The sequence below is a fragment of the Mustela putorius genome, unplaced genomic scaffold (genome assembly GCF_011764305.1).
Source record: "Mustela putorius furo isolate JIRA1106 unplaced genomic scaffold, ASM1176430v1.1 tig00000253_pilon_pilon_pilon, whole genome shotgun sequence".
Classification (NCBI taxonomy): domain Eukaryota; kingdom Metazoa; phylum Chordata; class Mammalia; order Carnivora; family Mustelidae; genus Mustela; species Mustela putorius.
Window position 1 is genome coordinate 3,155,871 of NW_025421329.1, and position 24,186 is coordinate 3,180,056.

At 46.9% G+C, this 24,186-nt stretch overlaps 1 protein-coding gene across 5 annotated transcripts in view; it reads right to left on the reverse strand.

The window, feature by feature from the left end:
• Positions 1-14,920: 14,920 nt before the first annotated feature.
• KIF16B (kinesin family member 16B) overlaps positions 14,921-24,186 on the reverse strand; it is a 285,684-nt gene continuing 276,418 nt past the window's right edge. For 2 of the 5 annotated variants that reach the window (XM_013057083.2, XM_004754198.3), the window contains one exon: positions 14,921-16,133. In XM_013057083.2, the coding sequence (XP_012912537.1) occupies positions 15,975-16,133 (159 nt within the window). In that variant the 3' untranslated portion in view covers positions 14,921-15,974. The remainder of the gene's footprint in view (positions 16,134-24,186) is intronic. The other 3 variants (XM_045078429.1, XR_006606297.1, XM_045078430.1) reach the window with 3 other exon arrangements.

The window sequence follows — 24,186 nt, forward strand, 5'->3', positions numbered from 1 at the left end:
AAAATAAAGTATTTATTTGAATTTTTAATTACTAGAAGTTGAACATCTGTTGGTATGTTTGGTGGCTACTTAAATTTCTCTCATTCGTCTTAATTGTGTGTTCACATTCCCTTCTATTGTAAAAATCAGAGTTTTTAAAAGACGTTTAAAAAAAACAGCTTATGAGTTTATTTTTATTAATTTGAAAGAATGCTTTTCATGTGTTACTAATTCTTTGTTGTGTATTATGTTGCAAACTATTTTCCCAGGTTGTAATTTTCATTGTTTAGGATGCAAACACCATCTGTATCCTTTCATGCCAATACCCCTGTCATGTTCCGCCCTGGCGAGTCTAGCTTCTCCTGTGCTGCCCATCTTCTCAGGCCTGTCCTCCAGGTGAGTTCCTGGGCTGACCGTCTGGTCTGTGGCGTATCTACCATGCTAGTTTAGGAGGCACACTCAGGGGAATGTGCTGGGTGACATATCTCACTGTGGGCTGCATCGCTGGGATCAAAATTTCCCACTAGTCTTGTTGGAGAGTTCCATGGTTAGACTGGGTCTTGGAAGAGGACTAGCTGATTTAGGGAGTCTCAACTGAGTTATCACAACAAACCAAGATTTCTCATTCCCCCATGGGGGACCAAATCTAGTTTGTTGCTTAGTCCCTGGAATGACAGTGTGACTGCTCTCCTCTGTGCTTGTAGAGCAGCCTCTGGACACCAGCAGCTTCCCTTCCGCAGCTTCACAGCCAGCCCGGGGTATCTCAGAACAATGCCATTCAACAGCCAGCAGAGAAGTCATGGCTCTTCGCACTTCTCCGGCTTGGAGCAGATTGAAGCTTGACAGGCCTGGTGAACCAGGCTCCTGTTATGGGGATGGGTGTATGATAGTGAAGTTATAGTCCCCAGGTTAGAAATCAAATGCTACCCTTGGTATTGCTGTGAAAGTATTTTGCTGCTATGATTAAAAACCCGAATCAGTTGACTTTAAGTAAGGGAGGCATCTTGGATAATTTGGATGGGGCCTGGCCGAATCCATCAGAAGGTTTTAAAACCAGGACTGAGATTTGGGGAGGGAAAGTGAGGGGAACTTCTGTCTGTGAATGATAACTTCTGCCCGTGGCCGTGGATAACCATGTGGTCTTCCCTCCATTAACATGGCCCTAGAGGCTTTAGATTTGCTGAGCCAGCCCACGATGGTGTAAGTGTCCTCTCTGAGAGATGATCTTGGGTTGTGATTCTGTCCCTGGATGGGGCTGTGAAGAGAAAGCTTAAGAGAAGGCAGAAAAGGAGGGCAAAGAAGCAGGCTTCAAGGCTTGGGGCAAACAGAAGCCTGCTGAGGTTGGGTGGAGAAGAGGAGGATGGACTGGTGGGCTCACTTTGGCATTCGATTATGCCCAAACACCTGAAGTGACCGATTGTCCAAGCTGAACTAGGGTCCCGAGAAGACCCTGGGTTAAGGCACCTCTTTCTCTCATTGCTCATAAACCAAAGCCAGCTCCGCCTGAAATCCCATTTAAACCTCTGGCTGAGAACCCTTCCCCGGGCCTCTGCAAACTTTCCCCCTCCAAAATCTGATTTCATGCTCCCGTGTGCCCCGACAGTCTCCCAGATTTCTAGACTCCCTAGAAACCCGGCCATCTCCCTTCTTCCATGTTCCACAGACATAAGTGAGTATCTGTTGCAACTGGAATGTCCCTGAGCCTCTGGTTATAAGTCTTTCCTTTGCTCTTGCTCCGGCATTTTACTAGAACAAGAAATAGCAACACATTTAGGAGCCTGGAAGCAACACTCGGCCTCCGGGGCTTGGGGTAGCACTTCCAATCCATTCATGCTGATGCAAGGAAGGTCGACTGCCCGGAATCTTGACGTTTCCTTTCCTCCCAAATACTGACAGGTGCAGGATTTCAGCCAGAAATCCTTTGAAGTCAAAGATCTTATCCTGCTGCTTTTTTTTTTTTTTCTCAAGGACATTGGATGTCTATCCATCTGCCCATCCGTCCGTCTGTCCGTCCATCCCTGTATCCAATCTGTTGATCCCACAGGGGCTTCCCCAGGCGAGGCCTCCCTAAGTGTCTCACTTCCTCTACTTTGGCCCCTCCAGTCTGTTTCCAAGAAATAGCCTGAGGAGTTTCTTAGACTGTCAGGCATTACTACCCTCAGTCCCCCAACCCCAAACATACAGACCAATTCAGTGGAAGAGCCATTGGACCATGCCAGGTGCCAAAGTAGGGGAACCAGCAGCAAACAGAAGAATGTGGTGTTGTCCTTCCAGAACTCCTCACTTAAGGCATCAGACACGGAAGTTGAAGGCTACCAGACAGTGGTTACCTGTCTCGTATTTGTCACTGAGTCCTACAGTCGAACCTCTCACTGGGTGCTTTTGTAACTCCGCCCTAGTGGGCTCAGTGGGTACCCCACACCCCACAGAACCTTAGCACCTGGGGTCTCTGCTGGCCTCCAACACAGGTGACAGCATTCCAATCTTTCAGCCCCACACATCTGATGCTCTGCATGCTTGGAGAGCCCTGCAGTTGCTTTCTTGGTGAATTCTGGTGTCCACCTCAGAAGCCTTTTCCAAGAGACTTGGAGGACTTGGAAGAAACCTCTCTGGCTCCATTTTCCTGGAGGAGCCATGCTGACCTCTTCTGGCCCCCTAGTCACTTAGCTGCGAGTGGAAACGCTTAGACACTGGGGGCGGGGGTGGTGGTGGTGCAGGGAGTCAGAAGGAGGGGAAACAGGAGAGGGAAGGAGGGAGAAGAGAGTGTGAGGGCAGGAGAGGGAAGAGGGCTCTGAGCTGGTGTGCTGGGTGACTCCTCCCATCCCTGTTTATTTCACCATTGCTATGAGCACCTGCTGAGAGCCAAGTTCATCCCAGTCCCCACCATCTGCAGGCTGACAGGTGACAGGGAGAAGACGGATTTGCAAACAAACCCATGTGCCCCTCCCAGTGCGGCCCTGGGGCCCAAGCTCACCAACTGGGTTTTGGAGGCTGAAGCTTTGTTTATTTTTTAAATTTTTCTCCCACAGGATTATGTTTGCTGACTCCGCTTCAAAGGAAGAAGTAACGGGCTCGGTATGCAATGGAGTCAGACAGTCAATATACTTTACTGAATCAATTACCAGAAAAAAAAATGTCTGTGTCTGAAATGCTACATACAGTAAAGGCCTTTGCAATGTACAGTCCTATAAATCTTGCCAAATGCCTACACTTGTGTAACCACCCCCACATTCAAGATCTAGAACAGCCCCGCACTCCAAAACATTCTCATGTCCTGGCCCTTTGTGGGGAACTCCACCACCCACCGCCCGCCCTCCCCGCCCCCCCCCCCCCAGCTCCAGGCAAGCACTTGTGTTTCCTTTCCCTGTGGTTTTGCCTTCTCTGGATTGTCGTATAAGCGGAGTCTCCCAGTAATTATATTAAAGAGTCGTTATTAATTTATTGCTGGACTGAATCCTATAATAGTTGTTTCCTGCTGCTTTTTGCTACATTTTCTTTGATCACTTCTGCATCAGACAATGATGTAACAGCACATTTAGAGACAAGAGAAAATAGGCTTTCCTGGGCTTCACAACTTGTTACTGGAAATGCCACACTATGGGGGGGGGGGCGGGCAGAGCGTCTTGCCTCAGGGCATACCCTGGGAGATGGAGCTCCCTGACCTCCCCCAGTGCCAGCTCTTAGGACCCTGGCCTTGGTGGGTGGGGGTTGGGGGGGTCACTTGTCCAGCTCAGCGAGACCCATCCTCCACCCACCTGCCCTCCCAGCCTGCAGGCCGGCCCTGCCGCAGTAACAAAAGGACCACCAAGTGGAGAGGTAGGGGATGACCCCTCACCCCCATTCCCTCCCATGGATGACCTGGACTGCTTCTTCCCTACCAGGTCTTCATGGGACAACCCGGGGCGAGGGGGGGGGGCCTTGGAAGGAGCCTGTGCATGTGAGAGCCTTACACTTAACTGTCTTTAAGGTCAGTCTGTCTCTGCCTTCAACTGTCTCTCAGGATAGCAGGAGTTCCAGGAAACAGCATTCTGCCAAGCTTCAAAAGATACATTGCGCTTCACAACCCATTGACACTTGGGTGCCAAGATGGCATATCAGGCCATTCTCCACGTGCGCTCTCCATCCTTCTGAGACATCGCTGCCCGCCCTCAGAGAGGACAGAAAGTAACACTCGAATTAGTACTTTCTGAACCAGAGATGTTTGCTCTAAGGCAGTAGAGAAGGAAGTTCAACCTTAAGTAACTTGAACAAATTTTCGGAATTACCTGTGTTTTGCCATTATTCCCTCTTTACCAAGTGGATGATGGCTAATCACAGAGATCGCTTAAAATATGTCTTAATCTATTCAGACATCCCCTTCTGAAAAACCTCACTTTTAATTGAATTCTCTTGACTTCTTTGGTCTGGCTTTGGCTTGTCACCATCGATAAGCCCCGTGACAGTGTATTTCTCAGACGGCGGAGGCCGTCACAACTCACACTTCTGCACTCTTATAGGATGAAGCTTTCCTTGTGATCAGATGTCCTTTCAACCGCTTGTCATCCCCACACCCAGGAGCCAATCGTCTGTTGCTGATAACCGGGAAATTTAATGAAAATAAATGAAGTTCTTTGAGTTCTAGCATCCATTTTAAGAGGAAGACAAATACCAGCCCCGCCGTTGTGGGCTGACTGGAGGGGCGAGATGTGGAAGTGAGTGACTAGTAAATGTCCATTTCACTTCTTGAAGATTTCCCTCAGATAATTAGAGAAGGTTGAGCCCCAGAGCCAGGAGCTTTATTCTATGTCAGCAGCATGATTTCTTGGAATCCTGGACTCTTCGGCCAGTTCTCTGTCAGAACCATTTTCCTACATGACTCCTTCATACTCGGTGCATCCACTCCCCTTGGGTCTACCTCCTGGTGTAGGTGAGCAGGAAAGCTCAAATGGGAAGCCGAGCCTTGGATTCCACTGCTTAGCAGAACTGGCCTCCGGGGGAGAATGTGGTCTTACAGAGAGGCCAGCCAGAGCCTGGGAGAAACAAGACCAGATGACACCAACGCCTTTGCTCATGGGATGTTACACATTTTCAGGAAATATTTATTCTCAAGTTCTGACGTTCACAATAGCCAGGGAAACAGCTGTTGAAGGTCTTTGAAGGTCAATGTCATGGCCCGGTACCAGGAATGTTATGGCCAATCTTGTCTCTCGTGGGGTTAAACACAGAGAAGTAATTTCTCAGGTGAGCAACCCTACAGAAGGGATGAGGCTGCCCACCTTGAATGGAGAGAACAGAGGTGATCCCATACAGACTAGGAAGGGCCCTATGTCAGTTAGAAAAAGAACACAAGAAACTACTGCATTTGATCCAGGGCATAGAAACTCCGGATCCCCAAGCCCTGGACCACAGAGTTCACTCCTCTGTTAGATGCCCTGGAAGCATCCTCATGGATGCCTACAGGGCCTATGGAGACCATATTCTGCCTTACATGGCCATGGGATTAGAGCAGATCCTTCCAAAGTGACTTTCTTGGTTCTATTAGGGGATATTCGGTGAAGGAGCGGGTATCCTAGGATGCTTTGGTTCCTTGTCTTTTTCAAGCAGTCTTTAAACGACTCTTTTCATTTCAGGAAAATGAGCCTGGAGCAAAGTCCAGGTAAGTCAGGAGATGCTCAAGGTCGCATTTCCTGCATGATGAGCCTTGCACTGTGCTGGTTCCATATGTCTGTCACTGCTTTGAGAGACAGCAGTGTCCAGTCTCTTGGATCACCTGATAAATGTTTGGGACAAATTTTTTCTTTGAGGTAAGCTCCTAGAGGATGGAGGACATGCAGATTAACTCCCACAATGTCCCCTGCCCAGCAATCGGCATACACAGCACCCCAAGGATGTCCGGTGATAGCTTCTGTTGGGGGACTGCAGGCATAGATTCCAGATTGTTCTCTGAGAATTGATTGGTAGCCGTTGAGTGTTAAGCTCAGGCTTCAATGGGAACAAAAACTCGGTGGGCCAGTTACTGAACACGTATCTCCCAGCCCTAAACCTGCACCTGTCAGCTCTGGGAGGCAGGGACTACGACTCTGTAAACATCATTTCTGCTCTGCCAGCTGCTCCCAGGTAGTCTCTGCCAAGACAGGGCCCTAGAAGGAGACTGCATGGCACAGGGGGCGAGAAGGGATTTTTTTTTTTTTTTTTTTGGCTTTCTGTTCCTGGGAGCATCACCTCAGCCACACTTCTGGTCTGTTTCCCCTTTCTGAAGAGAGGACTTCCTGTTCCTGTCAGCTTTGCCTCCGCCACACTCCTTAAACCCAGGAGCCCCAGCTGAGTCCAGCATGCAGCTTTCCCAACGGGACTGACAAGCAGAGATGCCAGCCCCTCCTCCAGTGCCCCCTTCTCCTTGACCTCTCAGCTTCAACTCGGGGCGGGGGGAGGGGGGCTGTCCTCCATGCTGCGAAGTTTTAGTAATTCCGACCTTCTTCTCCTGTTCCCCTAGCCCTGAAGGTGGTCACTGCTTCCTGTTGTTCCTGTCTCTGTGCTACCTTTGAGTTCTCTGCTTTTCCCCTTTTAAGTTAACTATGATTATTTTAAATTCTCTTTATGAAAATAACTGGCGTGCTCTCTATCTCCTGACTCGTCCGTGATTGATGCTCTGAGCGTTTTCCTCTCACCCAGGCAGTGACAGCGGGCCTGGAGTTAACCTAGGACACTGAGGCTCTGGTCAGGGGCTTGGGTAAGCCACCTCTCCCTCCAGCTGCTTGACCTTTGGTAAATTAAGAGATGGACTGAAATCAGAGATCACCAGTGGTAACCGTGGATAGAGAGGGGTCTGCTGGTGTGGCAGGCTTGCCAGGTGCCTATGTGTTTACTTCAGCAACATGATCTCAAGTCCCTTTGGTGGAGAATGTCCACTCTATCCACCTGTGTGCTCTCTAGTATCCAAACGGATCCTGGCTCCAGATTGTTCCTGAGGCTCCTTCCTGCTTCTTCCAGCTTCTTCCAGCTCAGACATCCTTTTCTCTCCAGCCAGATGCACGGCTGACCTGCTCACAACCTGTAGTTTTACTGGCAGCTTAGAGAATGTCCCCGATGTGGTACAACTCAACTGTTGTAATTTCAGCTCCACCACCACAGGCACAGGAAGAAAATGCAAGAAGGAAGTGTCTCTTGGGCCGCTCTGAGCAGTACAGACTTCCTTGGAGGTCTTACAAGGATGCTGAAGTTGTGTCCTCCCGGGCCTGCGTGCTGTAACCTATTCCTCATCCACAAGATGCTGCCTTACTGGCAGGCTTTCCAGAATAGATGGAGGCTTTCCTTCTATGCTTTGAATGCTTGGCTTGGCTTAAGGACCCAAGGGGCTTGGACACTGGTAGCAGAATGGTCATGGATTTTAGGGAAACTAGCAGGGCTCCTACCATTTCCAAGAGTCTCTGAAACTCTCTGGAGCCCCACCCAGCTCACTGAGGTCACGGTCATACGTGCAAAGGGGTTGGCATGGGACTCAGTAGAGACAGCAGGAAGTTGATGCTACCAGACAGCGAAGAGAGGTATCATGGGCCACCAGAGGGCCCAGGTCTCTAACTTCAATAGATTTGTTCGCTAAACAGCCCACTGATTTAATGCATGAAGAACAACAGTCCTTTGGAATGGTAGCACCGAATTCATACAAAGTAGATCATCCTGAAAGTTTCTGGAGACCCTGGGTTAGGGATGTCAGCCTCTGAGCCCCCTGATCTGCAGAAACTGACCTGCTTCATTGGACCACAGTCTCAGGCTAGCTGAGAGATGTTTCAACTTCCATGCCAGCAAAGAGGCGTCTCTGTACATCCGAAGGATGGGTTACAGGTTTTTGCTTTAATCTAAAAACAATCTTTTCTCTGACAGGGGGAGGCTGGGGTGTGATATGCTCAGGCCCAGAAGGTAGAGAGAGGACTTGAGGTCCATGTGGGGCTTCAGGTCACGGCACCCCAGCCTTAAGGAGGACACCAGTATCCCTGTGCTATCACTGGTCTAAATCATAAACCAAACCACACGACCAGCTCCTAGTTGCTTGACAGCTGTGAGTGCATGGGGCTCCCTACTCTTCTGTGTACAAAGCAAGGATTTGATGGGAGCCCAAAGACAAGACATGAACTTTACTTGGGTTTGCTGGCTACGGTAGTATGGGAGTTTGGACACACTCCAGCAAGACATGAGGCTTGGTGGAGATGACACTTCTCTAAAGCAAGAGCGCCTAAATCTCAGAACTTGAAATATACCAACAGTCAGTGTTCCAAGAGCAGACCTGTCAGCCTCGAGATGGCACAGGACAGAACTCTCACCCAGATCTTGTCCCTTACTTGTTAACTTTTTTTTTAAGGTTTTTTTTTTTTTTTAATTTGACAGAGAGAGAAAAAGCCAGAGAGGGAACACGAGCAGGAGGAATGGGAGAGGGAGAAGCAGCTTCCCATCAATCAGGGAACCTGATGCAGGGCTCAATCCCAGGACCCCAGGATTATGACCTCAGCTGAAGGCAGACGCCTAATGACTGAGCCACCCACGCACCCCACTTGTTAACTTTAATCAAGAAGTTTGCTTCTCTTCATTACATAAGATTTTACTTTTTTAAAATTTTTATTTATTTATTTGAGAGGAGAGAGAGAGAAATAAAGCATGGGAGGGGGTAGGGGCAGAGGGAGAAGGAGAAGCTGACTCCCCACTGAGCAGGGAGCCCGATGCAGGGCTCCATCCCAGGGCCTGAGTTCATGACCGATCCCAGGGCCTGAGATCATGACCTGAGCCGAAAGCAGACGCTCAACCGACTGAGCCGCCCAGGCGCCCTCATTACATACGATTTTAAAGGAAGAGCCCTAGTTGCCTCATGCTCTCTCTCCCCAGGAATATCCTTCCAAAACAGTGGTAGCTGATGGGAAATGTGATCTCATTTACAAAATTTCAGCCAGCAACCTTTCAGGTGCCCTTTCCTCTGGGCTCCGCCTTTCTCTGCAATCTGTCACTGTCCCGGATGTTCCCTTATGCCACAGCAGTGATGAGCGTTTCCCTCTTGCACATCTTTCCTCAATTTGGAGCAACCTCTCTCCCTCTTTGGCACTCATTTCTCCTCATTGCTCAGGTATTAGTTCGCGGAAATTGCAGGGTCTCTGAGAGGAGTTCACTTGTCTAGTACGCTCTCTCCCAGCACCGTCTCTTCTTGCTCCATGACATGGATCAGGCTTTGCCATCACAGGGTCGTGCAAGGTCTGGTTGGTTGCCAAGTGGAGGAAGAGCTCCCCGAGGGCAGGCCCTTGGCTGTGTTGCTCACCCCTGTGTGGGGAGCCCAGTCCCCCACTAGGCTGTGGAAGATGGTCATGAGTCTGTTTTGAATGACGGGTGACACATGGGGTACCAATGATAAGCAGACGGATTCTCTTAACAACCAGGAATGAACAGAACGCAGCCAGTGTGGTTGACATTCTCTGTGCCCTGTTCCCTCTCAGCTAGGATCTCGACACTCAGCATGTGGCCAGTGGAATCACAGGAATGGCTGCCGTTTGGTCGGATTCTTCCTTCACCGTCCCCATGGCGGGAAGGGGCTGGGGCGGTGGCAGTGACGTGTACACAGATGGCTCCAAGGAGGGAAGCACGGACCAGACTTCATGAACTTCCTGAGGTTTACTGTGCTGGTCCGTCCTTCCACCCAGCCCTCAAGGGACACAGAGCAAGAGAGGGGTATGCCAGGCATGGAGAGGAATGGCTTATACAGGGAGGGAATGAGGTGCGTGCCATGGGGCTGGGCCAGCTGGCAACGATTTCCTGATCAGACACGCACATATGTGCAACAGCCCCCCAGCCTGGTGGACAGCAAGCTCTTCAGATGCACGCCCCACCCCAGAACACTCTGCGCTTCAGACCCGAGGGGAGCACCACACTATCTGGCCATGTGTTTTTTTTTTTCTTTCTTTCTTTTTTAAAGATTTTACTTATTGGACAGAAATATAGAGAGTGCGCACCAGTAGGCAAGAGAGCAGCAGGCAGATGGAGAGAGAGAAGCAGGTTCTCCACTGAGCAGGGAGCCCGATGCGGGGCTAGATCTCAGGACCCCTGGGATCATGAACTGAGCTGAAGGCAGACGCTTAACCGACTGAGCCACCCAGGTGCCCCAGCCACACGTTCTTTATGAAAAGTACCCACATGTGGGGACACTCAGGCTGCTGCCCTTGTACCAGAAGGGAAAGAGAATCCTTTATCATGAAAACATGACCTTCCCCGTCTGCTTTTAAAGGATAAACAGCATTTTAATATTACTCTGCCACCAAAGAATTGCACCCCCTGTGAAGCAACTTTACTTATTACATTCATTAAAATTAGGGCTTAAGGGCGCCTGGGTGGCTCAGTGGGTTAAGCCGCTGCCTTCGGCTCAGGTCATGATCTCAGGGTCCTGGGATCGAGTCCCGCATCGGGCTCTCTGCTCGGCAGGGAGTCTGCTTCCTCCTCTCTCTCTCTCTGCCTGCTGCTCTGCCTACTTGTGATCTCTCTCTGTCAAATAAATAAATAAAATCTTTAAAAAAAAAATTAGGGCTTAAACCACCATACAAAAAGAGTCATTTATAATGGCAACCCCCTTCCCCCATGGTTTCTAGCTTGTTTTTAGGAGAACAGCTAACAGAATTTAGAATCAACGAAAAGTGCAAGTGTTTAAAAAGATAAAACAGCTCTTAATCACCACAAACTGGTATGATTGTTCTCTGTGATTCTCTCCTCTAAGAGACTCCCCAGCAGCTCTGGAAAGGCAGCTGCCATCTTGCTTCCTCCCTCCCTCCCTCCCTCCTTCCTTCCTTCCTTCCTTCCTTCCCGTGGCTGAGAAGGAAGCCGGAACCTCAGGAATAGCAGCCCCTCAGGCTGTAATTTAGTAAGAAGCTCTCAGGCACAACGTTAAGTGCTACTGGAAACACTCCTGCAAATATTAACTGCACATAAGGATTCGTGACACTTTGAGGAAAATAACTCTGCTTTCAAGCAGTGAAGATATTTAACTATATTTTTCATGTTTTTTTTCCCCCCAATCCTAAAATCTAGAGAAAGGTTTCTCTCTCTCTGGAGACCTGCCTTAATGGTACCAAACAGCTTTGTATGCTGACCCTATGGGGCTTTTTTGCCTTTTGCTGATGCATTTCTCTCTACACACTGCCAATTTTGTACCTAGTGCACTTTCCTATTTTCAATGCGTGAAGAGAGATGGCTTGTGCATCTTTTTGCAAACACATTTATTTCTCTCTCCCTGAATGGGGAAGATTCTGCCTTTCCAGCAATGGGGACGGAGCAAAATCAAATTGATGAACCTCAAATTCCCACCGAAGAACCAGTTTTTGGAGAGGTAACCCTCAGAGGGAAACAAAACAAAACAAAACAAAAACTTCATTATTTAATGCACAGAGGAAGGGGTACCAAATGGGCATAGTCAAAGAACGTTTTTCTGCTTAGTCATTTTCCAAGACAGAGAACGTTCTAGAAAGGCATGGGATAACCTCAGGAGACAGTGCCAGAGCCTAGTATGCAGAATTCGACAGTGATAAATGCAGGTGAATTGCATTTATTTGCAGCAAACAAGGATAAACTCCTATCCTTGAACCCCTTCAGTTCAGCCAACTGCCTCTTTGTCTCTCCTACCATTTCAAAGTGTAACAAGGTTCTACTGGGCTGCCAGATGAAAAAGCCTTCTGCACATAAGGCTGGCCAACACCACCAAGGCCCCTGATTACTCCCATGTACCGCTGTAGGATCAATTTGAAATATGATGCTTTAGAAAACTTATAACAGATGCTGGATTTGTTTCAACTCTGAAATAATTCTGTATTGTGTGAAATTCAAAATCTCAGCACCACAGAATCGTCACCCTTGTAATTATCATCAGAAAAAAAACCACCCTAAACAGAAGCAAAAAAGTCAATAACCAAGTCCTCTTTTTTTTTTTTAAAGATTTTATTTATTTATTTGACAGACGGAGATCACAAGCAGGCAGAGAAGCAGGCCCAGAGAGAGGAGGAAGCAGGCTCCCCACTAAGCAGAAAGCCCGATGTGGGGCTCGATCCCAGGACCCTGGGGATCATGACCTGAGTCGAAGACAGAGGCTTTAACCCACTGAGCCACCCAGGTGCCCCACCGGGTCTTCTTGCTTATGGAAAGAGCACAGCCATTAAAAGAAGGGATATATAGGGCTTAATTCACCAAGAATGAGTGCCCTTAGATTAATGGTCTTTAATTAGTTTTCCCAAAACATCAATCACCTGTCATGAAAATTTAAATAAAACTGAAGCAGTTGCTTTTGCCATGGAATTATTTTGCCTAAATTTCTTTACCTGTCTTATCCAAAATGAAAAGAACAAAAAACAAAATACTTACCCAGTAACAAAGTCCAATTTGAACTACTCCTGCACGTGTGTGTCAGAAGATGGAAAGACAAGGGCCTCATGTGGCAGAAATGTTCAGCTCTGGACTAAGGACACCTCAAGGCATCATTTTAGGCATTTTTGAAGGAGTGTATTTAAAACCCCTTTTCGGGGCGCCTGGGGGGGCTCAGTGGGTTAAGCCGCTGCATTTGGCTCAGGTCATGATCTCGGGGTCCTGGGATCGAGCCCCACATCGGGCTCTCTGCTTGGCAGGGAGCCTGCTTCCCTTCCTCTCTCTCTCTGCCTGCCTCTCTGTCTACTTGTGATCTCTCTCTCTGTCAAATAAATAAATCTTAAAAAAAAATAAAAATACAAAAATAAAACCTCTTTTCAACACTACAGATCGGAAAGCGGGACGCCACTGAATATTTTCTCATGACTGTCTTGATTGGTACCCATGCTTCCTCTAAGGAGACGAGGCTGGCCCTGTGGTAGGCTCAGTCTAGGTGATAATGAACCACATGACAACAGAACACTGCTCTTCGTCTCCGAGAGCACGTCTGAGGAAATGATGGGCTGCATGTGGGATGGTGCCCTGGGGAAGAGGTGTCTGAATCTCATCCTTGAAACCTGAATCCAGAACACCAACGTGCCCCAGCTCTGAGGCTGGAGACGTGGCCCTGCAGCAGCTATACGTCGTGAGTTCACAGATGCTCTAAGCTGTGAAACTTCTCGTTGCCAAACATATGCTATGTAGAACACTGAGTGGGTAAACAGGGCCACATTGAGCAGAACTGAGTCTTTCTACATATAAATGTAAATAGAAATGGCCCTGGGGCTGGGTACCCCATGCAAAAATCTTCAGAGCCTCTCCACATTATCGACCAGAGAATCTTCTAGATGTCCATCCTTAGGGAGCCAGCATACCTTGGTTAGTCCCTATCCACATGTGCAAATTATTCAAAATAGCAAGGTCTGGGTGGGATCTAGTTTGAAGGTGCTTATACCACTTGAGATTAAAAACAAGTTTTGTACACATTTTATTGTGGAAGCAAGACCTAGGACAGGCTGAAACAGCTTAAATAAAGAATTCTAAGTTTCTTAGATTTGTCCAACTGGCTAAAAAATAGTACAAGTTGATGGCACCTCTATCTGACTTGTCTAAAATGCTCATCTCAGCATTACTTTATATGATGCGCTTGAAGTAATAAAATATGCATTTGCTAATTGTCTTTTACTCCTGTGCATCTGTCTAAATGAACAAAGCTTCAATTTTGTCATCCTGGCTCTGATGTCTCTTTTGTCTTTGTTCCTGAAAGGGATTCCACTATTTGTCTAGGTGAGACTTCTCACTGGCTTTTCTTTTCTTTTTTTTTTTTTTTAAAGATTTTATTTATTTATTTGACAGAGAGAAATCACAAGTACACTGAGAGGCAGGCAGAGAGAGAGAGAGAAGGAAGCAGGCTCCCTGCCGAGCAGAGAGCCCGATGTGGGACTCGATCCCAGGACCCTGAGATCATGACCTGAGCCGAAGGCAGCGGCTTAACCCACTGAGCCACCCAGGCGCCCCTCACTGGTTTTTCAATACTCCCTCACGTTTGGTTCAGGTCAGGCTGCCTCTGAGTCCGATGAGAAGTCTGTAGTTCACGTCCACACCCCAGGGGCTGACCTGGTCCATCCACCAGGAGCAGCTGTTCCCCTGCTCGTGAGCACGGCTAGAATGGGACCTAGAGATCATCCTGTGCAACAGCTCGGTTTGCACTGGAGGCTGAGGATCAGAGAGGGGAAATGACATACTTCCGCCACAGCTGGCTTTAGCCGGAGCTGGTGAACGCTTGAACTTCAAACTCAATGCTGAGTACTTAAGATGAGGATTGGAGTCATAGGGTCTTCTGGTTCCTGCACTTCTTACAAACACATCTGTTTATTCTTGCTACGTTATTACTGTATCCTCTGTCATTTCAGTGAACAGTGTGCCACCAGCCTGGCCTCGGGTTCAGGTCGTAAAGGGCAGGGCACAGATTATCTGGTCTGCTGAAGAAAACCATTTGGTTTACTCATTAAATGAGGGACAATCTGTAGTGGTGTGACTCCTTTTAAATAAATGACCTGTGGTTAATTATTATCTCCCAGCTTTTATCCTTTAATCTCCAGGTTTAAATTCTTGGGTAGTAATTGCCTCTAAACCTATGCCTGTAATCACCACTGCAGACAAAAGCAAGTCTTTCTGCGGTAATTTTTTTCAAGTCCTCATTTTTTTCATGTTAAACTATGACATCTAATTAGTGTAATAATAGTCCCCCCCCTTATTGGGATTATTGCATCTGTAAACATATTCTTCAGGTTGGAGAGCTCAGTTGCACATGCATATTCTAGAAGACTGAATGAAAATGTTTTGTTACCCCATTCGTTTGTGGCTTCAATGTTACTCCCACGGCATCTTCTGCAACACAAGTGCTAATTTATACACATTGGATCTTCCCAAACACATAAGATAAATTTTTAAACAGACCAGTTAGCGATGATTGTGTCGCAAACTTAAAATAAACTGAGCAACACGATAGATTCTATGACATCATTTAATATTGATAGCAGCTCAATTTAAATTTTGAAAAAAGCAAATACCTTTAATAAACTTGGTGTGAACGATTATATATTTTGATACAACTATTGTACAGGCCTGTGTACATTTATAAATCTATAGGTAGAATTATATACATTTCCATATATGCCACATTTATATTTTGTCTACTCACATTTTTCTCTAGTAAAACAAAGCAGTTTTACTGTACATAGATGTGCAATGCTACATTAAGTCCTGAGTAATTTAAGGGATCATTAATAAACTACTGTAAATTCTAGTCTTTCAGCCAAAGATCCAGTAGATTCTGTAACAAAAATGTGAAAAAAAATATTTAAAAATAGGCATTCAGCTATGCGCTTGTTTTTGTGCTCAATGGAGAAAGCTCAAGAATGCACAGTAGCCATTTACATTTGGGGCAATTCCCTTAAATATTCAAGATCAAACAAACCTCCTATTTGTAAGGATTTACAGACGTTTTAAGTGATGTCATCTATATCCAATTTGTCAAGCATGTAAGATTCCAGTCATGATTGGACCAAAATTCCCTTTTGCAGAATATGAAATTCTGTGTAAACATCAGTGGCTAGGTATTGTACAAAAGTTCTGACTCAAATGAGGGGAAAAAGAAAAAAATACATAATGAAATCATTTAAAATGCTCCTCTTGGGATGTAGCTAGCCACATGGAAGGACTATAAAAAATAAGATAGATCTTTTCGTGGAAGAGGAAACCAGATGCCAGTCATTGAAGGGAGGTCTGGTGAGCCACCTACTCACTTGAGGCGGCCCTGGGCCCTCTGCGCTCAGAGAGCCTGCGAAAGCCCAGCCACGTCCATTCCGCCACAGAGGCAGACTCTGCTGGGATGAGAAGGAAGCACTATCGGGAAAAGGCCACATTCAACGGCAATGGGACAGCAACAGCTGCCCGTCGGGGTCCCCATCAGCCAAGCGAAACATCCAGTCCCAGATTCAGGCACTCGGGGGGCCCTGGTGAGGCTGCCCTGCGCCAGGAGGGCCCCTTCGACGAGAAGGCACTGCATTGGTGGTTCCTCCGTCCCCCACTCCGCAGCTCTACCCCGTCCCGTGGCTGCTGTAGTCAAAGACTCCCTTCTTGAAGAACGGCGAGAACTCACAAATGGTGTGTTTGGAAAGGGTCAGCCCCACCTTGTTGATATGCAGGGGGGATGTGGCGGATTGGAGCATCACGCTGAAAAAGTCCCTGAGGTATTTCTGAGGAAGAGACAAGAGCCAACACATGGTTAGATGTCGTTGTGTGGAATCAAGGAGAGAAGAGATTCCACACACAACTTGCCACCCACTTGGAGCTGTTGCTGTTATTAGAAACAGCAAAGGGGACTGTGTGTGGCCTCAGCTGTCACCAGACCCACCCAAGGGAACACAGCCACAGCACCCATGATGCAGGTGACTTTTCTGGGACTCACAGCGACATGGCCTCAGGTCTACCTGCACACAATGCCCACAGAAATACCAACGTGGTGCCAGGCATGGGGGTGGGGGTGGCGGAGGTCTGCTTTCCAGCAACAGTGGCACTAGTTAAGATCCTATTTTGTAACAATTCATTTCCCTCCAACTTACTTATTAAATAGAAAGCTGATTAAAAGGAGGCACAGAAAATTAAAAAAAAAAAAAAAAGGCTAGCCATCTGTATAATGCTAAATGTGCCACCAACTAGCATTTTTAAATGATACCGTCCCTGTCTGCTTTGGATCTGTCTTATAAACCAAAGGAAAAAGAAATACTGGGGACAAGAGGGTCAATTCCAAGTACTAATATTTACAAATCATTTTGCAAAACCTATAATCATCAATGAAAAGAAATTCTTCCTGAGGGTAATTGCTCTGAACCACCCCCTCTGCGCTGCCCCTCCCCACTCCCCCCTGCACGTGTTCGTCGCAGCATTCGCCGCCTTCTCTGGCACCCAGCAAGCAAAGCATGTCTGAGACGAGGATCTGAGATGCTGGGGGTGGAATGAGACGTGGCTGCTGGCAGGATGTATTAAAGGAAAACAGGACACACAAAAATAGTTAATGTATTTCAGGTCAGGCAAATGTTATTTATAACAGAATGAGCCCGAATGCAGTGGGGTGGGGGTGGAGTGCGGTGGGTAAGCCTACATCTCTAGCAGGGTCCCAGCTTGTTTAAAAAATATAAACGGGACGCCTGGGTGGCTCAGTTGGTTAAGCGGCTGCCTTCGGCTCAGGTCATAATCCCAGCGTCCTGGGATCGAGTCCCACATCGGGCTCCTTGCTCAGCAGGGAGTCTGCTTCTCCCTCTGCCTCTGCCTGCCACTCTGTCTGCCTGTGTTCACACTCTCTCTCTCTCTCTGACAAATAAATAAAAAAATCTTTAAAAAAAAATAAACAATACTATCACAAGCCTTGAAATTAAACATAATGATTACAAACTTTCAGTAACAAAGAAATTTGTGAAACATGGCCAAGGCCTTAGAGGAAGGGGTTCCCAATCAGGGGCGATTTGCCCCATAGAAGACATACAGCAGTGTCTGGAGATGTTTTCCACTGATTGCCACTCTGTCCTGGGACGCACAGGACAGCCCCATGCCAGCATGACAGGGAAACCTTGGCCCAGGGCAGTGGAATTCAGCCTCCTCTATGTATTGCTAGCCTGAAATTTACTTCTGAAAGAAGACACTCTGCTGGACGAAAATTCATCTCCTGTTTTCTTAAACATAATAATGAGGATTATTACTAATTAACATTTGTATAGTAATTTATAGTTTCTAAAAATCTTTTAATTTCTTTCTGATGTACAGTCACTGCACATTCCTCAAATGGACAACCTGATGACAATCTTGATCCATGCATACCCCTGTGCAGCCATCCCCAAAGCATGAGAACGTAACTTTGCACCATTCCCTCAAATTTCTGAACTCACCTAATTTTATGCTATCCTCATACTCTGCCTAGAATTACCTGCTTCTTCTTCTTTTTTTTTTTTTTTTAACTGTCAAACCCATTTTTGGGTGAGGATCCTGCTGCAGAAGCGAGCAAGGCTACAGATCAGGAAAGAGGACTTAAAAACAAGGGTTTTTAACACAGACTCTGTCTTTTTTTGTTCAATATACCTAACTTACTGGTCTCAGAGTAATCTCTCAGGAAAGGAGCCTGAAAGAGCAATCAGGCGGAGGCAAGAAGGGGCCCAAACCAATTACTGAAAAATGAAGACCTCACACCAGGACGTATTTGCATCAGAAGCAAAAGGGAACGGACTTCAACTTTCCTGGGGGAAGGGAAGCTGAGGACAGCAAATTTACAGGGAGCTGTGGTCCATCCAATATGGATACAAGTGCACGTGGGAGACCACACCCAGCCTGCCAGCCAATGCTTGCAATGCAGTAAGTGCACGTTGGCAGGTTGAGAATGAAGCATTTGGAACAAGGATGACAAGGAGCGTGCGTGCCTGGAGCTTAGGGTCACAACTTTTTTTTCACAGTCTAAAGCACGCCCAGAGCCAGGTGGCCGTCACCTCCGGAGTTCCTGAGCGGCCCCCCTGCTGCAGGGATCCCACAGGCTGCATTTAATGTTCACAACCAACTTGCCTTCAAGATGAATTCCAACAGAACGGAAGGTACTCACATCTGGGAACGGCTGTTGTACCAACATTTGTCATCATTAGTTCACAAGGAGGGGGTGGGGGGCTTTAAATTAAAGGGCCAGTAGAGCCCAAAGGGTACAGTGAAAAGTGAAAGTAAAAATGTAAATAAAAGAAAAAGAGAAAGTACCGGAAAGCCCTTCCCTGCCAGGACACCACGACCAGGAGAACCAAAAACTAGGTGTAGGTAGTGCCTTTTTCTTTAAATGAACTCACTAGCGTGTCTCCATGGAAACTCAAGAGAGAAGGATCTCATTCAGTGAATTGCAAACATTGCAATACAGTTTTTATATTGCAAAACTCTGTTTGGCAGGATGGGGCAGCCTGGGCTCCCTTTACATAGACGCTTCCTTGGTCAAAGAAATGCTTTGATTGGTGAGTGTTTTCGGAGTGAGCTTTAGGAGCTCTGAAGTATTCGAGTGAGGCATAGGAGGCTTGGTGCCTTAGGCTGACAGCGGGCTGGCCAAACTTCTGGCAAATGACAAAACCCAAGGACTAGGTGTAGGGTTGGGCACAGAAGACAGAACTAAAGTTCCAGAAGGTTCTCGAGGTCACACGCAGCAGCAGATCACTCTTCTTTGGAACCCCTACGATACCTTACACACTGTTAAGCTTGGGAAAAATGCTTGGAAGGAACCCTGATGACTAAAACTGAGGAGTTCACCTTTAAAAATTGAAGTGCATGCAGAGAAAACAGCACATGTGCACAACCTGATGAAATTTCAAAAAGTAGACATCCCTGTGTGATCAGCACCAAGATAAAAACAAGATAACCCTGCTAGTACCCAGGAGCAGCCCTCCTCATTCTCCCTCACAATCCTTTACCCAAGTCAAGACTATCCGACTTCTCCCACCATCCATTAGTTCTGCCAGTTTTTGAACCTCACATTCATGGAATCACACAGACACTCTTTCGTGTCTGGCCTCCTGGGCTTTAACACGATGTATGTGAGACTCACACACCCTGCTGGGTAGAGCTGCAGTGTGTCCATTATCATGGCTGTATAGTATTCCACGTGTGAACATGCCCTCTGACTGCCTTTCCCAGGGAGGCACGCAGCGGTGACTGGTTTGCTTCTTCCCTCTGAGCTCTTCTTCAGGGATGAAATGTGCCTCCACACAATGGTGTCTGGTGAATCGAGTTTACAGCGTTCTCTCCCATAAAGCAGTTCTCCTACAGGATTTTAGGCTCAGACCAAGATCTGCACATGAACTAGAACTCCACTATTATATCTATTTAATATGTATATATTATAATTATATGTAAAATACACACTTAAAGACACACATATTCCCTACATTTGTAATTTTTGTTGCTTGTGCTCACAATGTTTTCTAAAGCATCTGTGGCTGAGAGGAGAAAATTAAAGTTCCTCCTGTCAAAGTGATCCCCTTTTTATTGTCTAGCCCTCCTCCCAAGTATGGGAAAAATAAATCCAGCTGCATTCCCAGGGCATTTCACTTTATAAAAAAGTATTACAAAAATTGAAGGACATTAGGAGTTTAAGTGGCTTTCAGGGTCAGAAGGGCAAAGAAGGAGACGGATTTGTGAAATCCAATATCCAATTTCTGTTTCTTTCACGTGGCATTTTCTCCATTAAAAAAGAAAAGAAAAGAAACAAAAACCAGGCATATTTAAATCTCTGTGGCTGTCAGGGACCCCAGAAGGCCGGCAAGCCTTGCCCACCCTGGTGTTGGGTGTCTCAACCCGAGTCCTGGCTTCATTAAATGCTCCGACTGGGGCCACTGCGAATGCGCAGCTGCAGCCCCCGCGGCTGTGCACCATTTCAATTCTGCCTCGCCCGGGGTAGTTGGAAGATGAAAGTCAGATTAAACTAAATCCTTTTTCAATAAGATTGCAAACCCATGGTACAGAGCAAGAAGGGGTCTGGGAGGGGCCGGAGTATGAGTGAAGGCAGGAAAGGGAGGGGAGCACACAGAGATGGAGGCGCTGGCTGGGGGAGGGCGACAGAGGGAGAACAGAAGACACAGAGGAGAGAAGGAAATAGCACAGCCACTTTGGAGACCCAACTCGAGGAGTTATTTATCCATTTGGCATTAAAAAAAAAAAGGATTTAAGATTAATAAGAAATAGAGGAGACATTTATCTATGTAATTTAGTTTTTGCTACTAGGACCAGCACTGAAGTATAAGGTGTTTTCTTATCAATACTTTCAGAAAATCAGGTTTAGATGGCTGATCTCGAACACATATTTCAGTACTGAAGCAGAGAACCTTGATTCCAGAAGGTGCCTTTCTTTTACAGTCTGTGGGTATACCTTACTGTTTTTTAAGGTCTATGCAGGGAGCAGTAAGCAGGGGGTAGAAGTAACCAGGAAAGACAGGACTGCATGGGTTTGTTCCAAAACATTAAACAGGCAGGTGCTTTACCCCCAAACAAGACAAAATCCTGTAGGGTAGGAAACTAGGAGCTTTTCAAGAGGAGGCCAAAAGACCCCAGGATGAATGAAGGACATATAGCTTGCAGAGACACCTGCACTAGGTTCCTGACCTCTTCTTTCCACAGTGGTCCAATCATACATGCCAAGACCCCTCCACACATTTCTGAGGATTGTCTCCCATGTGCACACAACAGGCTGATCAGCTGCCATCTTGTTACTCTTACAGAGAGACCACTTACCAAGGGCCTGAGTGTTCTAGGCATAGTGAGAACTTTCCATGGTGTATCTCATTTAATGACTGCAACAACTTTATGAAGTAGGGACCATGACTATCCCTATCTTCTAGATGTAGAAACTGAGGACCAGGAGGCTTAAGTAATGCCCTGAAGGACACATGCTCACATCTTCCAGCCCCAAAGGCTGGGTCTCAATCACTAGCCTGCCGTTGAGCAGCTACACACCCCCCATTTGCCTGTTGGGCCTCCCATCTCTGAGCACAGTCATCTCTCACTGGGCAAGGCCATCCATCTACCCTGAGCCAGATAAACCGCTTCTCCCAGGCCTGAGGCTGCTCTCACAGAGACAGAGGGGTCTCTGGGTTCTCAAGAGTTAATGTTCCACACAAACATGGGGATGGGAAAAACACCTCTTGCTGTGAAGCTGGAACTCATCTGTGTTCCATGTGCAGTCTGTGCCCATGCTTCCATACCTTCCTCAGAGTCTTGGTGGGCGCTGGGCCATTTTTTTTTTTTTTTTTAAACTGCCCTGTTTCCTTTTTCCTTCCCAAATAGCACTCAAGATTCCGTTCTGAAAAACTCTCTCTCCCTCCTTTGGGGATTGGTTATCTGTCTGACTTGGGGCAGAGGACTGGTGAACTTTTCCCATTCATCTTCTGGGATGAGCACCCCCATAGCCAAGGAGCTAATGAAGACACCACTTGGATTCTGCTGGAATCGATCTCTTCCAGATTGCACAGCCACTGCCAGAAGGCATTTTCAAGAGTGTAAGAAGCTCAGGGAACTCTCAGAGAGTCAGCCGCAGGAGAGCCTTTGGTCTTGCCATGCCCAAGCCCGGGAGTGGACGCATCCATTTGTTGGCAATGGGCCACTATAATCTTCTACTGTTGGCAAACAAGTTAACTAACAATGACCCTTGACACACTGGCAGGCAGGTTGTAGGCACCAGTCTGGGTCAGAGGAAATCTTCCTCTGTACCACACCCAAGCTCCTAGGGGGCTGGACTGTGTCAGATCAAGATCTGCCCAGGGCACCCCACTCTTAGGAAAAGGTCCAGCTACGGAGGCTCTCGTGAATAACATTTCAGATGGGTCAGTGCCTTCTGGGGGTCCATCCCCAGCCAAGCGTTAACCTGGAAAGTTCTTGCCCCAAACCCTGATATACACACAGGCCAATCTTCAAAATTCCAACACCATTTCAAGATATCTAAACATTATTAATCTTTTGAACCAAAACACAGGCTAATATGGTCTATTGGCTGTGTTAATGAGTTCTGAAAGGTGAAACACACTCCCTACAGCAATACAGGGCAATTCAGCAAGAATTTAGTCAATTATTTTAAAGCTTTAGCCTGGTACTTCAATCAATACACTGCATCAGGAAGAAAAAACTGAAAATATAATGTGCTGCTACATGCTATTTTCATTTTTATTTCATTCTTGTTGAAGGTCATTCTGTTAACATGATTCATGTGTGACCTACAATACAATTTCAGTCTCTGCTCTAGCTGAAAGGAAAGTACTTAAATTACTGGAAGAACCTAACTAAAATTTGGCCTTCAGACACCCTCTGGTGGGCAGTTCATGTCTGAAGTTTCTGGGTGAAATGCTGGTTTGGTCATCGGGATTGGCCATGTGGTCTCCAGTCCATCCAGGCAAAAATGTGGGAGATGAGCAGGAAGTTAAACAGTGCGGCCCCTGCCATCCTGCAGCCACTTCCTTTCAGGTCTGGGGTCTACAAAGGAGGGAAGATGGGGTGGCATCCACGCTTGGCAAACAGTGTGAACTAGGGGGCCAGGCCGGCATGTGCAGGGCTCTGTGTGGGGAACAGCAGGACCTGAAGGGGAACGCAGAGGGCCCCAAACCTGGGTTTGGGTCTACAGGCACTCTGTACAAAGCACTTCCCAGTTCATGAGCTCATGGGACCCCTAGGACAGGGTGAGGAAGAGGAGGACAAGGTATGCATATCCTGTGTACAGAGACCCCCAGAGGCAGTGACTTAGCCCATGTCAACAAACCACAGACGCTGACAAAGGACGGGCTCTTCCAATTCAGGAGAAAGTGAGATGGTCTAATGTAATTCACAAGGTACAATCCCGTAAGGCCTGAAACGTAGTGAGTAAAGGTAAACACAGCCCTTCTCTTTTGAGCCCATGCTCACAGAGGCTCTCAGAATTTGCCACTGTGTGTGTGTGTGTGTGTGTGTGTGTGTGTGTGTGTATGTGTGTGTACAGAGAAAACATGGGAATGAGAGTAGGGTCTCAGATGCATTCAAAAGATCCTACCTTCTTAATTTTTTTGGCTCCCTGCCTTCTATTTTAATTATCATGGGGATAAAGTCATGACTGTTTTAGGTTGCTAAAAAGCTTGCTTTACTGGGGCTTGTAATCTATTATTATAAACCCTAGAACAGTCTATATTCTAGAATGTAAGACTGTTATACAGGCTTACATGTGAGTCTGTATAACAGAGTCATACAGGCTCATGACTGTGACTGCAGCCTGCCGTGTACATGGTCGTGTACTGCCCAGCTGTGTCACTCCTGATGTCTCCAGCCATCTCACTGTTGTCGAGCCACTTCATGTCACAAAATTCTTACATACATCCATAATTTAATTTCAAATTATTTAAATTATTAAAATGTGCTTTAAAAATGTAGTAGGGCCTTATCCACCTTTTCACTCTGACATATTAACAGGGAAGACAGTTTGCTGGAATTCCTCATTTCCAGAAGCCATTAGCCATGATGGCAGCTTAAAGACAACGATCAGTCTGCTCAGACTTAGAAGTTTCATTTACCTTGCAGCACTTGGAAAATTCATCCTCAACGGATGGGCTCTGAAGACAGATCAAGCCAGGATGGATATTTCCAGATCCAAGTGAGGTCTGGCTACCACTGGCTATGCGTTATGAATGAACCCAGTGAGGTCAATATTCAATCACTCAAGGTTTTCCAGTTTCAAACTCTCATAAATTCTAGTTGACACCTTTCTCTCTAGCTATTTAGGAGTCC